The sequence below is a fragment of the Microtus pennsylvanicus genome, chromosome 15 (genome assembly GCF_037038515.1).
Source record: "Microtus pennsylvanicus isolate mMicPen1 chromosome 15, mMicPen1.hap1, whole genome shotgun sequence".
NCBI lineage: Eukaryota > Metazoa > Chordata > Mammalia > Rodentia > Cricetidae > Microtus > Microtus pennsylvanicus.
The window spans coordinates 68,351,395-68,365,418 of NC_134593.1; the positions used below are offsets into that span (position 1 = coordinate 68,351,395).

General features: G+C 39.3%; 1 protein-coding gene across 2 annotated transcripts in view; it reads right to left on the reverse strand.

Moving 5' to 3' along the window:
* Uggt2 (UDP-glucose glycoprotein glucosyltransferase 2) overlaps positions 1-14,024 on the reverse strand; it is a 111,939-nt gene that overhangs the window by 26,078 nt on the left and 71,837 nt on the right. For both annotated transcript variants that reach the window (XM_075949167.1, XM_075949168.1), the window contains exons 28-31: positions 10,570-10,728; positions 7,820-7,905; positions 5,169-5,253; positions 2,397-2,479 (exon numbers count right to left, since the gene is read on the reverse strand). In XM_075949167.1, coding sequence (XP_075805282.1) covers positions 2,397-2,479; positions 5,169-5,253; positions 7,820-7,905; positions 10,570-10,728 — 413 coding nt within the window. The remainder of the gene's footprint in view (positions 1-2,396; positions 2,480-5,168; positions 5,254-7,819; positions 7,906-10,569; positions 10,729-14,024) is intronic.

The window sequence follows — 14,024 nt, forward strand, 5'->3', positions numbered from 1 at the left end:
CAGCAGACCGTGTGTTAGTCTCTGGTGACTGACTCACAACACCAGCCAGCAGACCGTGTGTTAGTCTCTGGTGACTGACTCACAACACCAGCCAGCAGACCGTGTTAGTCTCTGGTGACTCACAACACCAGCCAGCAGACCGTGTTAGTCTCTGGTGACTCACAACACCAGCCAGCAGACTGTGTGTTAGTCTCTGGTGACTGACTCACAACACCAGCCAGCAGACTGTGTTAGTCTCTGGTGACTCACAACACCAGCCAGCAGACTGTGTTAGTCTCTGGTGACTCACAACACCAGCCAGCAGACTGTGTTAGTCTCTGGTGACTGACTCACAACACCAGCCAGCAGACTGTGTGTTAGTTTTTGTTTGACCTTACTTTATTTTGTTAATGTCTCCAAGAAGCCTGTCTGTTGTCTAAGGAGTGACCGGAAGGGAGCAAATCCACAAGGGGAGGAGGTTTGGAGAACAGGAAAGAGTATAGTGAAAGGAATTTTAATGAGAATTTTAAGAAAAAACTATTTTCAATAAAAGAAAAAAAAACAAATGAAAACAATTTGAAAAGCCCAGATAAGTAAACAAAAAATATTGTAAGAAAATTTAGAAGGACCAAATTAATTTGGGCTATTCTTAATGTACATGATTGTTGTGGAAAGCTTTCCTTTAATCAAAGCCTCTGTTGTATCGAAGCACATGGCTAAAGTGGTCACGGTTCGAGAACTGCTTTTTGTTTGTGGGGCTGGAAAGATGTCCCAGAAGTTAGAGCAGACCCAGCTCCAAGTGTCCCTACGACAAGTCACAGCTGGCTGGTAACTGCATTTCCAGGGCATCCAGGACTCAGCTCTGGTCTCTGCAGGCACACACAGTGCACAGACGGATACTGAGGCAAACACTCATATACATAAAATAATAAAGCTAAATTAAAAATATTTTGGCAAGTATCAATTATTATGATGAATATTTTTAATTTTTTTGTAATTCTGAGAAAAAAGTTACTACATGGGCTAGTACTACAGTTTTTATTAACAAAAGAGTAGGCTATAGAAAAAGAGGCATAAACTGGACCAAGTCCAAAATGATGGCAGTTCTTCTGACTGTAGAACAACAAAATCTATTTAGGCTGCTGAATCCATTTGGTTTAAAGTTTCTATCTTTGACTGAGAGGATCATGTGTTTATGCTCATAAACTCAAAGTCCTCTAGTCAGCTTTAGCTGTCACCTGTCACAGACTATAGTCATCCGAGACTACAGTCTCAACCAAAGGACTGTGCACATCAGCCTGTGGGCCTGTCTGTGGGGGCTGTCTTGATTCTTAGCTGATGTAAAAGGCCCAGCCCACTGTGGGCAGGATCATTCCTTGCACAGGCCATACTTAAAGCTAGCTAAGATGAACCTGGGTAGACCAGCAAGCTGGTGCATTAGAGGAACCATTTTCCCCTTTTTCATGCTCGGAGGTGCGTGTGGAACAGACCTTCTCATAGGAGAAAGCATATTGCCAACATGGACAGTCACATGCTCAGCTCAGCTTGGGAAACATGCAATGGTACAACCTGCACCAGCTTTGGAACTTTTGTTGGTATTATATGGAAAGAGGTTATTTCTATCTGCTGGGCAGTATACCTTTATTTAAAAAATCTCTCAGGAAATAGGAGGCAAAGGAAGAGTAGACTTAGGAGATGGAGAGAGTTTGTGGCTCATGCCACTCCAATACCCACCGCCATGTCTAGTCTTGTGTTATTGAACTATACATATATGAACCCAGCCTTCTCTTCCCTTGCACCCCTCCCCCGTTTTGTGAGCTGGGGATGGAACCTAGGGCTCCATACATGCTAGGAAACAACCCCCACACAGCTACACACAAAACCCTAATGTTTGTTTTTTTAAAATTAACAATATGACTCACAAACAGCGTATGGCAGTCAGTGTTGCAACCATGCTGGACGACCTTCTCCTCTCTGAGGCACACACCTCGTGCTTCCTCACGTAACTGGGTCCTTTCAGTCTAACTATAGCTCTTGAACACCATGTCCTCTGGGAAGAATCTTTCCCGAGGTCCCCAGATGGATCTATATCCCCACCCTTTGTTTGAACAGTATTCTGTTTTTAGCATTTTATAGCTCCAGGTTCTTTTTAAAAATTATATTCATTCTCTGGCAATTTTTTGCATGTAATGTTGGTTCCAAGTGTTTTCCCCACCTCTCTTCTCTTCCCCTCACCCCACCAGACTCTTTCCCACCAGCTCCAGGCTTCTATGTTAACTTTTATGTGTCTCTCTATGACTCCTGGGAGAAAGGGTCTGTGCCTTTTTACTTAGATCTTTGTCATCTGCAGAGTTTCTTCATTAATATAGTTACATCATTAAAAATATTTAGTCATTAAAATAACTATTGAAAATTACCTTTTAATTGAATCCCACATGCCTCGATTTTCATGTTTTTCAGCAAGGATATCTTCCTTAATTTTACCTGATTTTTTCTTTACCTAGACAATGTGGAAAAAGGAAATTTAGAATTTATAAAGTATGTCATATAAGGCAAGAAATTGTAGCAATGTAAGAACGTAGTTATGCTCACAAATCCAGGTCATGTATTAACATAATGTTATAAATTAAATCTTATACTATCTTGTACTATCGGTTCTGGGGAAACAAGATCTCAGAAACTGTTCTGTTGGTTCCCATGAGAACAAACAATGGGCTTCCACTTGGGTCTGAGATTTTGCAGTTTAAGACATTCCTTGAGATCCTTTTTTGTTAGTCACATAATTTAGACCTTTTTCATCCTTGCTAATGACTGTCCCCTTCCTCTTCCTGTGGAGGTTCTAGTGACGACATCTGCTCTCCAGTTCTTCTATTGAGTACAATTAAACTCCCTGTTCCAACAACTGCATCGATCTCTCCCACACGCGGTGGATGAGGATGAATATGATATCTCTTCCTTCCCTCTATGCCCAACTCACAGTTTGGTATTTGCAGATACAAGAAATATTTCCCTAGTTCAATAAAACACAAATATCTGCCTTGTAATTTGCCAATTCTTTCCACAGCATATAAAAGCCAGCCACTAAATTATTTTGCTGTGGATTTTAAAAATGTTATTTGTGTGTGTGTGCTCGTATGGAGCTTCTATGTATGCCCACAAGCTGTAGGCGCCCCGCAGGTCAACAGGCACTGGATCCCTTGTTGGAGTTACAGTTCCAGGTGGTTGTAAGACCAACCACTGTGGTGCAGGAGGCAGTCCAGCTTTCCCCAAGACAGCAAGTGTTCTTACTGCTGAGCCTCTCTCCAGCCCCAGACACTCAATTCTCAGTCTGGGTGCTCAGTTTCAAAGGTTCGTCTTAAAAATAAAAACCCACCCTAGTGCTACATACATACCCACATCTACCTTCCTTTTTTTTTTGTTTTGTTTTGTTTTGTTTTTCAAGAGTGTTTCTCTGTGTAGCCCTGGCTGTCCTGTGGCCCCAAACTCAGAGATCCGCCTGTATGCATTCTGAGTGTTAGGATTAAAGGTATTCACCACCACCATCTGGCTACTGTGTACTTTTTTTTTTTTAAAAAAAAAAAACAGGGTTCTTTATTCAAGAGTGTATATTTATTTAAACACAAGCATTTTAGACTGTCTATCAAGACTTCTTACATCTAGAATCTGACCTGAATGTGCCTGTTTTTTTATTTGTTTCTGCTGATTTTGTGTATTTATCTTCTATCATGTGCTGGCTCTACACTCTAAAACTATGATTTTCAGTTTATTGTAATCTTATTCCAGAGATGGATGGCTATTTCTGCCTATCGGGAACTAATTTAGTATCAATTCAAAGTTAAGAATTCCCTGAAATATTTGGTGACACAAATTTGGGCTGATGAGAGATAGTTTAGTATGTTTCATCCTTACATTGATGAAAATGTCTTCTAATAAATTACTATTTTATGTAGATTTTACACTTTAATCTGTATTAAATTACATGTAAATTAAATCAAAATGGCAGTGCAAGTGTTCCGGGGTACGCAGTGATCCCGGGAAACTTCCAGGACCTCTGCATCGCCCTTTGTGTTTTCTTTGTATTTTGTTCCTGTCAGTTGTTCCTTTAGCCATTTTACTAGTTTTCAGCAGGAGGGTTCACTCAAAAGGGAAACTATGCCTGCCATTGTTTAAAAATTCTTTTTCTGTTCCTTCCCCCTCCTTTCCCCTCCCTAAGCACAAGAATAATGTTATTAGGGTTTAAAATAAAAACTCCAAGGCAGCTTCTCAGAGGAGGAGAATGGACGAGAGAAGGAAAAACAGTATGTCCAGGGGGTGGATGCTGAGGCCTCTGCTCTCACACGCATGTGCCACCACCAGGAAATAGACACACAATGAAAAATAATGAATCTTTAAAAATTTTGTTAAAATTAGTGCTCTGACAGTAAACAAGATATAAAAAGGCTGTGAGGTGGTGGGTGAGGGAGAGGAAGGGAAGAATGACAGAGAAAGGCCTCAGAAGAAAGAGGTACCAGGATCTTTGAGTTTGAGGGCAACTTCGTCCATACAGCAAGTTCTGAAGCAGCCAGCCTACACAGTGAGACACTGTCCCAAAAATAACCAGCAAGAACAATAAATGCCTAGTCTTCATCCCTCTCTTTCCAGGACTAAGTTTGCACCTGTGTCCTGACTCATCTCTAGACCATGGTGCACAGTATTATCTCCTAAAGATACAGTAGGTATCCTAATATAATTATCTCCTAAAGATACAGTCAGTATCCTAATATAATTATCTCCTAAAGATACAGTCAGTATCCTAATATAATTATCTCCTAAAGATACAGTCAGTATCCTAATATAATTATCTCCTAAAGATACAGTCAGTATCCTAATATAATTATCTCCTAAAGATACAGTCAGTATCCTAATATAATTATCTCCTAAAGATACAGTCAGTATTCTAATATAATTATCTCCTAATGATATAGTCAGTATTCTAATAACAAAATCTAAACAAACCATTCCTTTTGTCTTCAAAATCCACTTTCATAACCTTAATTTTCCTTTTTTTCACTGAGTTACAAAGCAAAATTTTAGAGAACCAAATTTTAGTTGCTATTAAACAAAACGAAGAGGAACCAAGGCACTTGTTACAGCCTGTAAAAGGTGCGCACTAAAGCCCGTGAAAAGTGTGTACGAAAGCCCGCACAGACCTGCACTTTCAGTATCTTGCTCTTAAAAGTGTTTAACATGACAACAATGTTGCCTGCATCAGACTCTGAGTCTGTTCCTTCATGCCTAAAAGAGAAGAACACAAATACCCGTCATTTATTCAGTAACAGACTATAATATTGATACAAATAATTCCCTTACAATAAAATTGTTTATATCATATAGCCAATATATATACCGAAATGTTATAGTTAAATATTTAATTAAACTTATTTTAATATTAATTAAGATGATCTAGAGGCACTTATTAACCTTAATAATCTAATTATTCATAAGGCTTACATTCTTGCTTATTTTTGCTGCAGTATTAAAAAGGCTTTGGCAAAACTCAGATCTTTTAAGCTGAGATTGATATACTGATAATTAAAATGAGAGACAATTTCTAGACTTGAAAGTTTTCAATTTTAGAGGAATTATATTGTCAAAACTTTCCAATCTCCACCAGCATTTATGTATTTATTAAAAATTGTTTTTATTGAGCTGCATATTTTCCCCATTCCCTTCCTTCCTCCCTCATCCCCTTCTACCCTCTCCTATGGCTCCATGCTCCCAATTTACTCAAGAGATCTTGTCTTTTTCTACTTCCCATGTAGATTAGATCCATGTATGTCTCTCTTAGGATCCTCTTTGTTGTCTAGGTTCCCTGGGATTATGATTTTAGGCTGGTTTTCTTTGCTTTATGTCTAAAAGCCACTTATGAGTGAGTACATATGATATCTGTCTTTCTGGGTTTGGGTTACCTTCCCTCAATATGATGTTTTCTAGAGCCATCATTTGCCTGCAAATTTCAAGATGTAATTATTTTTTTCCTGCTATGTAGCACTCCATTGTAAAAATGTACCACTTTTTCTTATCGATTCTTCAGTCAAGGGGCATTTAGGATGTTTCCAGGTTCTGGCTATGACAAACAATGCTCCTATGAACATAGTTGAGCACATGTCCTTGTGGCACAATTAAGCATCGTTTGGATATATACCCAAAAGTGGTATTGCTGGGTCTTAGGGAAGGTTGTTTCCTAATTTTCTGAGAAATTACCATATTACAAATTACAGCCCTCCTTCCTTTCTTCTGGCTCTAAAATTCTTTCTGCTTCCTCTTCTGCTATGTTACCTCAGCCTTGGAGGTGATGGCATAAATGTCTCACTAAACTTTTGTTTCTTTTTCTTTTTGTCTTTTTGGTGGTGGCTGTTCACTAGTCTGGCTGATAACTAGATTCTGTTGAACAGACAAATACATTTTCATGGAGCAAAGCCTGAAGGGGCAATAAGCTAATGTTCCGCTAGTTCCATTGACATGCACAGTGATGGAGACATGAGGTTTAGTTTTCTGGGCTCAGAAAGCCAGCTGGTGTGTATCATGGTCATAGCAGCGTCTTGTTCCTACCTTGGAATCATGGATAGGTAGTAGCTCTTTTTCTGTCAGGATCTCAGTTTTGTTCTATATGCCTCTCCCGGGAGTCAGTTCTCCAACCCTTTCTCAGTAGTGTCTGAACTTAGAGGACAGGTCCACTGCTAGGAGTCACTTGAGTAGGCTTTACAGTGGGCAGACATAAATAATGTGTACACCAGATATGCCTAGATGTTATGGTTATAGACTCTACCTCACAACAAGGCATAGAGGCTTAGTTTTGGGGTACGATTTAAAGTCTAGTGCCATGAGGGCCTTTTGGGTCCTAGGTTTGCTGGGGTGGGCTTGGTTTCGGGGTTCAGGGCAAAGTTGTACTTACTTCCTAGTATACCAGCAGCTGGAGACGGCCCTTCCTACTCAGTGCATTTGCTCTCATTCATTTCCTCAGACTGTCATGTGTTAGGATCTCCGCATTGTGCATGGATAGTTGCTAAATCCTATGGGTGGCTAAGTACTGTAAAGTCATTTTCTGTCATCTTGCACAGAACTAGATCTAATACGTTTTTAGGATTTTAATTTCCATTTTGATAATCTGACATGTAACACTCAATAATCATTCACATCTAAAACTCTAACAGTGGCTTGGGGAAGTCAATAAAATGAGTCGTAATGATATTCTGCTATACTCATAGATCACTGCCTAGCCCGATTGTTATCAGAGAGGTCTCGCCCCGAAACTGATGGAAACAGACGCACAGAACCACAGTCAAACACTAAGCAAACCTTGTCGAGTCCTGTGGATGAGGGGGAGGAAGTATTATGGGAGTCAGAGGGGCCAAAGAAAACACAAGAAAACACACAGAATCAACTAACTTGAGCTCATAGCATCTAACAGAGGCTGAACCCTCAACCAGAGAGACCTAGCATGGGACTTAGGCCCTCTGCACGTTACACTTATGTAGCAACTTGGTCTTTTTGTGGGGTTCCTAACAGCAGGAGCAGGGGCTGTCTCTGGCTCTGTTACTTGCTTTTAGAACCCTTCCCTCCTACCGGGTTGCTGCATCAAGCCTTAACAGGAGAGGAGGTGCCTGGTCTCACTGCAACTTGATCTGCCATGGCTGCAGATATCCACGGAGGTGGGGGGGCGCCCCTTTCTGAAGATAAAGGAGGAGTGAACGGGGAGGGGGAGTGCAACTTAGGCAGAAGGACTGGGAGGGGAAAATGTGATCTGGATGGGAAAAATTGATCAATTAATTAATTTAAAAAATTGGTTTGGATAACTCACCCAACTATTTCATAAATATCTTCAGATTTTCCTTCTCGCAATTTCAGTATCCACGCACCTGGGTTTGCTTTTAACTGAAAATACCCCTTGGAAGATAAAAAGGGAAACTACTCAATTATGTGAATAAGAATATGCAGTTATTCATTAAAGATTATATATAAAGTAGCCAAAAAAGCATTTAGTGTGAACAAGAGAAAACTCTACAAATGAACTCAAAGGAAGGAGATTTTACATAAAAGCAGACACTCAGAGAGACATGGCAGACACTTAGAGACATACACATGTCTGCTCTCTGTGTATCTCCATGTACACGGCAGACACTCAGACACATACACACGTCTGCTCTCTGTGTACCTCCGTGTACACGGCAGACACTCAGACACATACACACGTCTGCTCTCTGTGTACCTCCGTGTACACGGCAGACACTCAGAGACACACACACATGTCTCCTCTCTGTGTACCTCCGTGTACATGGCAGACACTCAGACACATACACACGTCTCCTCTCTGTGTACCTCCATGTACACGGCAGACACTCAGAGACACACATACACACGTCTGCTCTCTGTGTACCTCCATGTACACGGCAGACACTCAGACACATACACACGTCTCCTCTCTGTGTACCTCCATGTACACGGCAGACACTCAGAGACACATAAATAAAATAAATTTTAAAAAGATTCAATTTTGTTTTCTATTAGCTGTTCAATGATGGAGGAGGGTCTATGTGTTACTTTCATTGGTTAATAAAGAAACTGCCTTGGCCCTGATAGGACAGAAAATTAGGTAGGCGGAGTAGACAGAACAGAATGCTGGGAGAAAGAAGCAGATTCAAGCAGTCGCCATAGCTCTCCTCTCCAAGATGGACGCAGGTTAAGATCCTTTCCGGTAAGCCACCACCTCGTGGTGCTACACAGATTATTAGAAATGGGTTAATCAAGATGTGAGAACTAGCCAATAAGAGGCTAGAACTAATGGGCCAAGCAGTGTTTAAAAGAATACAGTTTCCGTGTAATTATTTCTGGGGTAAAGCTAGCTGGGTGGCGGGACGCAGCCGGCCGCTCCTATTTCTACAGTTCAACAATGTAAGATTTGCTATTATTTTATTTTCACTATCAGGAAAACTTAAGAGATTTCACTAAAATGTTAAATAGCATTAATTAATCTTCAGAATACTCACAAGATTGGCCATCACTATTGTTAAATAGCATTAATTAATCTTCAGAATACTCACAAGATTGGCCATCACTATTGTTAAATAGCATTAATTAATCTTCAGAATACTCACAAGATTGGCCATCACTATTGTTAAATGGCATTAATTAATCTTCAGAATACTCACAAGATTGGCCATCACTATTGTTAAATGGCATTAATTGATCTTCAGAATACTCACAAGATTGGCCATCACTATTGTTAAATGGCATTAATTAATCTTCAGAATACTCACAAGATTGGCCATCACTATTGTTAAATGGCATTAATTGATCTTCAGAATACTCACAAGATTGGCCATCACTATTGTTAAATGGCATTAATTAATCTTCAGAATACTTACAAGATTGGCCATCACTATTGTTAAATGGCATTAATTGATCTTCAGAATACTCACAAGATTGGCCATCACTATTGTTAAATGGCATTAATTAATCTTCAGAATACTCACAAGATTGGCCATCACTATTGTTAAATGGCATTAATTGATCTTCAGAATACTTACAAGATTGGCCATCACTATTGTTAAATGGCATTAATTAATCTTCAGAATACTCACAAGATTGGCCATCACTATTGTTAAATGGCATTAATTGATCTTCAGAATACTCACAAGATTGGCCATCACTATTGTTAAATGGCATTAATTGATCTTCAGAATACTTACAAGATTGGCCATCACTATTGTTAAATAGCATTAATTAATCTTCAGAATACTTACAAGATTGGCCATCACTATTGTTAAATAGCATTAATTAATCTTCAGAATACTTACAAGATTGGCCATCACTATTGTTAAATGGCATTAATTAATCTTCAGAATACTCACAAGATTGGCCATCACTATTGTTAAATGGCATTAATTAATCTTCAGAATACTTACAAGATTGGCCATCACTATTGTTAAATAGCATTAATTAATCTTCAGAATACTCACAAGATTGGCCATCACTATTGTTAAATAGCATTAATTACTCTTCAGAATACTTACAAGATTGGCCATCACTATTGTTAAATGGCATTAATTAATCTTCAGAATACTCACAAGATTGGCCATCACTATTGTTAAATGGCATTAATTAATCTTCAGAATACTTACAAGATTGGCCATCACTATTGTTAAATAGCATTAATTAATCTTCAGAATACTCACAAGATTGGCCATCACTATTGTTAAATAGCATTAATTACTCTTCAGAATACTTACAAGATTGGCCATCACTATTGTTAAATAGCATTAATTAATCTTAGAATACTCACAAGATTGGCCATCACTATTGTTAAATAGCATTAATTACTCTTCAGAATACTTACAAGATTGGCCATCACTATTGTTAAATAGCATTAATTAATCTTAGAATACTCACAAGATTGGCCATCACTATTGTTAAATAGCATTAATTACTCTTCAGAATACTTACAAGATTGGCCATCACTATTGTTAAATAGCATTAATTAATCTTCAGAATACTCACAAGATTGGCCATCACTATTGTTAAATAGCATTAATTAATCTTCAGAATACTCACAAGATTGGCCATCACTATTGTGTCAACTACAGCAGGATTGCTTCCTGTGCCCAGCGTAAACTGCAGACCCTGGGGGGGCTGCTCTGTTGTCATATCAAAGCAATGTCCTTCAAGTAGCAGATACTCTAGTTCATACTCTGCTGAAACCGTTCTCTCAGTCTGCGGGGGAGCACAATATTGGTTGAGTATAAAGAATCATAAGAATACAAATTTCATAATGAATAAAAGTGATGATTCTAAAACAGAACAACACACTTTGTTTTATGGCTTCAAGTCTTTCTTTAGCACATGAGCAAACTGATAATTCACTAATTTCTTCAAGATAAGAGTGTGATTAACTTTTTCTTTCCAATTCAGTTATTTCCTAATTTCATGATATATTCACAAATAACACCAAGTAGGAAAGAAGTGTGCCTGGAGAGGCAGTCCATAACTAGCAATACAGAGGCCTCTTCAACATTTAGATGAGGTAATTATAAAAAATGTGTTTCAATCTGTTATCTTCTTCTATAACATTCATTTCAAACTGGGCAAGAAAGTCATCTTATCATCTACTGGCTTTCTTGAAATTAAAAAATGTAATGTTCATTATTTAATTACAAGTAAGTACAATTTATTTAAATTAACATTAATCTTCCCATAGGAGAGCAAAGGAAAAAGAAGAGAAAGCATATAGAGTTAAAACAGTCTAATAAATATCAACAATTTGAATTTTAATGGGTTTATTCAAACAAATATGTATAGCTTATGTTTGTATTAAAGTTTTCTCAGAATCAATGACTTGTGACCTTTTTGAGATATGGTCTTACTGAACAGCGTATGCCACTCTCCTGGCTTTAAACCATTGTCTTCTGTCCTGACTCCCAGGTAGCTGGGACAATCAGGTATATACCAGTGTATCTGCCATTCATAAATGTATTTTTAAAAGGCTCAGGCATTTTAACTATTTATAAATTTCCTTCTATTGTAAATATTATATTTTAGAGATAGACTCTTTCTTCTCCCTCACATGTACAGCATAAACCAAAGTACAAATGTAAGTCAAATGGTATGTGATTTTTACAGTTTGGAAATTGTGCTAAGCAAAATATAGTAATGTTCATCTTTGAAATATTTCATATAGGAGGGTTTCAGTGCTATTATAATATGCTTAGAAATATTTTCAGTAATATTTGGGAACATTCCACCTTGCATAGTTATTTTTCTTTGGTGTAACTATCTCAGAAGTGATTAGAATGGTGTGCATAGCATTTCTTTAGGTCCTGATATATAACTTCAGTGCTTGTTTGAAGGTAAACTCCTTGTAGATAGTTTTTGCTAAATCCACTTTAAGATTCTGAATTATTGCTATTCTAGTGATAGACTTCATATATATGCATCTATAAACCCTTATAGCAACTTGTTGAAATGGAAGACTTTCAGAAGAAGGGACTCAGCTAAAAGAATGCTTTGTTTTGTTCTTATGAGCACACAGTTACACGGCAGCAGGTATTAAGAAGGACGTGTCTCTGCACAGGCACTCCAGTCACTTTGGAACCTCTTACTACGTAGCCCAGGTTGGCTGGGAGCTTAAACTGGCCCTCTTTCCACAATCTTCAGAACGCTGAGATTACAAGTGTGCACCCATGTTTAACTCACTTTTGTGTTTCTACTCTTTACCTAAATTTACTTTCTACTCCAGTAAATGGCTCTACAAATTACTCTAAAAATTCTGGAATAGTTACACATGGTTTAAATACTAACATTACACAATAGGGAGCAGAGTTTCTAGAGGGCCATCTTATTCCCCACATCTGACTAGACACAAGGACCTGGTTCCATAACTGTAGAGTTACAGCTGCTGTCCATACACAGTGTTGACAAGATGCTGAGACTTGCTTCACTGCCAAGTGTCAAGTTAACATGAACTCAGGGACTAGTTAACCTGCACTCAGGGTCTAGTTAACCTGCACTCAGGGACTAGTTAGCTTGCACTCAGGGTCTAGTTAACCTGCACTCAGGGTCTAGTTAACCTGCATTCAGGGTCTAGTTAACCTGCACTCAGGGTCTAGTTAACCTGCACTCAGGGACTAGTTAACCTGCACTCAGGGTCTAGTTAACCTGCACTCAGGGACTAGTTAACCTGCACTCAGGGTCTAGTTAACCTGCACTCAGGGACTAGTTAACCTGCACTCAGGGTCTAGTTAACCTGCACTCAGGGACTAGTTAGCCTGCACTCAGGGTCTAGTTAACCTGCACTCAGGGTCTAGTTAACCTGCACTCAGGGTCTAGTTAACCTGCACTCAGGGACTAGTTAGCCTGCACTCAGGGTCTAGTTAACCTGCACTCAGGGTCCAGTTAGCCTGCACTCAGGGTCTAGTTAACCTGCACTCAGGATCTAGTTAGCCTGCACTCAGGGTCTAGTTAACCTGCACTCAGGGTCTAGTTAACCTGCACTCAGGGTCTAGTTAACCTGCACTCAGGGTCTAGTTAACCTGCACTCGGGGCCCAGTTAGCCTGCACTCAGGGTCTAGTTAACCTGCACTCAGGATCTAGTTAGCCTGCACTCAGGGTCTAGTTAACCTGCACTCGGGGCCCAGTTAGCCTGCACTCAGGGTCTAGGGATGACAAGACTGTTACCAGCAGGTAGGACATCTATTTCTCAGCTATTAATTGTCCCACTGAAAACCTTTCACATCTTTGTTTGAGCTCTTTAAAGTTATCTTAATAACACACATGGGTTCTTCTGCTTCTGAGACTCCAATAGACCCTGTGAAGTGATCTCACTCATCATAAAGACAACAAGGACTTTTCCAATTTTTTTTTCTGAACCTTTCTCTTCATACACTTTATTATTTTGTATCTTATTCTTTACTTGTGCTTGGGCTGATTTCAGATGATGGATGTAGCACAATTTTAGGCTTCTTCCTTTTGGTGGGCCGTACAGGCTTTGGTGGTTGGTACAGACTTTGGTGGGCGGTACAGACTTTGGTGAGCTGTACAGGCTTTGGTGGGCGGTACAGACTTTGGTGAGCTGTACAGACTTTGGTGGGTGGTACAGACTTTGGTGGGTGGTACAGACTTTGGTGGGCGGTACAGACTTTGGTGAGCTGTACAGGCTTTGGTGGGCAGTGCAGGCTGAGGGCACCAGAGAGTCAGTTAGAAGGAAATCCCACAACTCTACATGACTGGATCAACAGAAATTTCAGTAGAAGGGAAAGTCTTTAGGCGAAAGGTGTACATGAGGGCAATACGAGCCCAATTCCCACAGAACTTGTGCCTTCTTACTCCAGGTGTGTGGCTATATTTTCTTTGATGAAGATGATGAATACAGAAGTCAGAAGCAGTTGTAATGGAAGACCCTACGGACATTTGCTCCTCAATTCTTGAGCATCAGTTCTAGGCAATCTCTTTTTATGTGCTCTGCATTTGTTACTTTCTTCCTGAAAGTTTCTCATTTCAACATTTTGAAAACT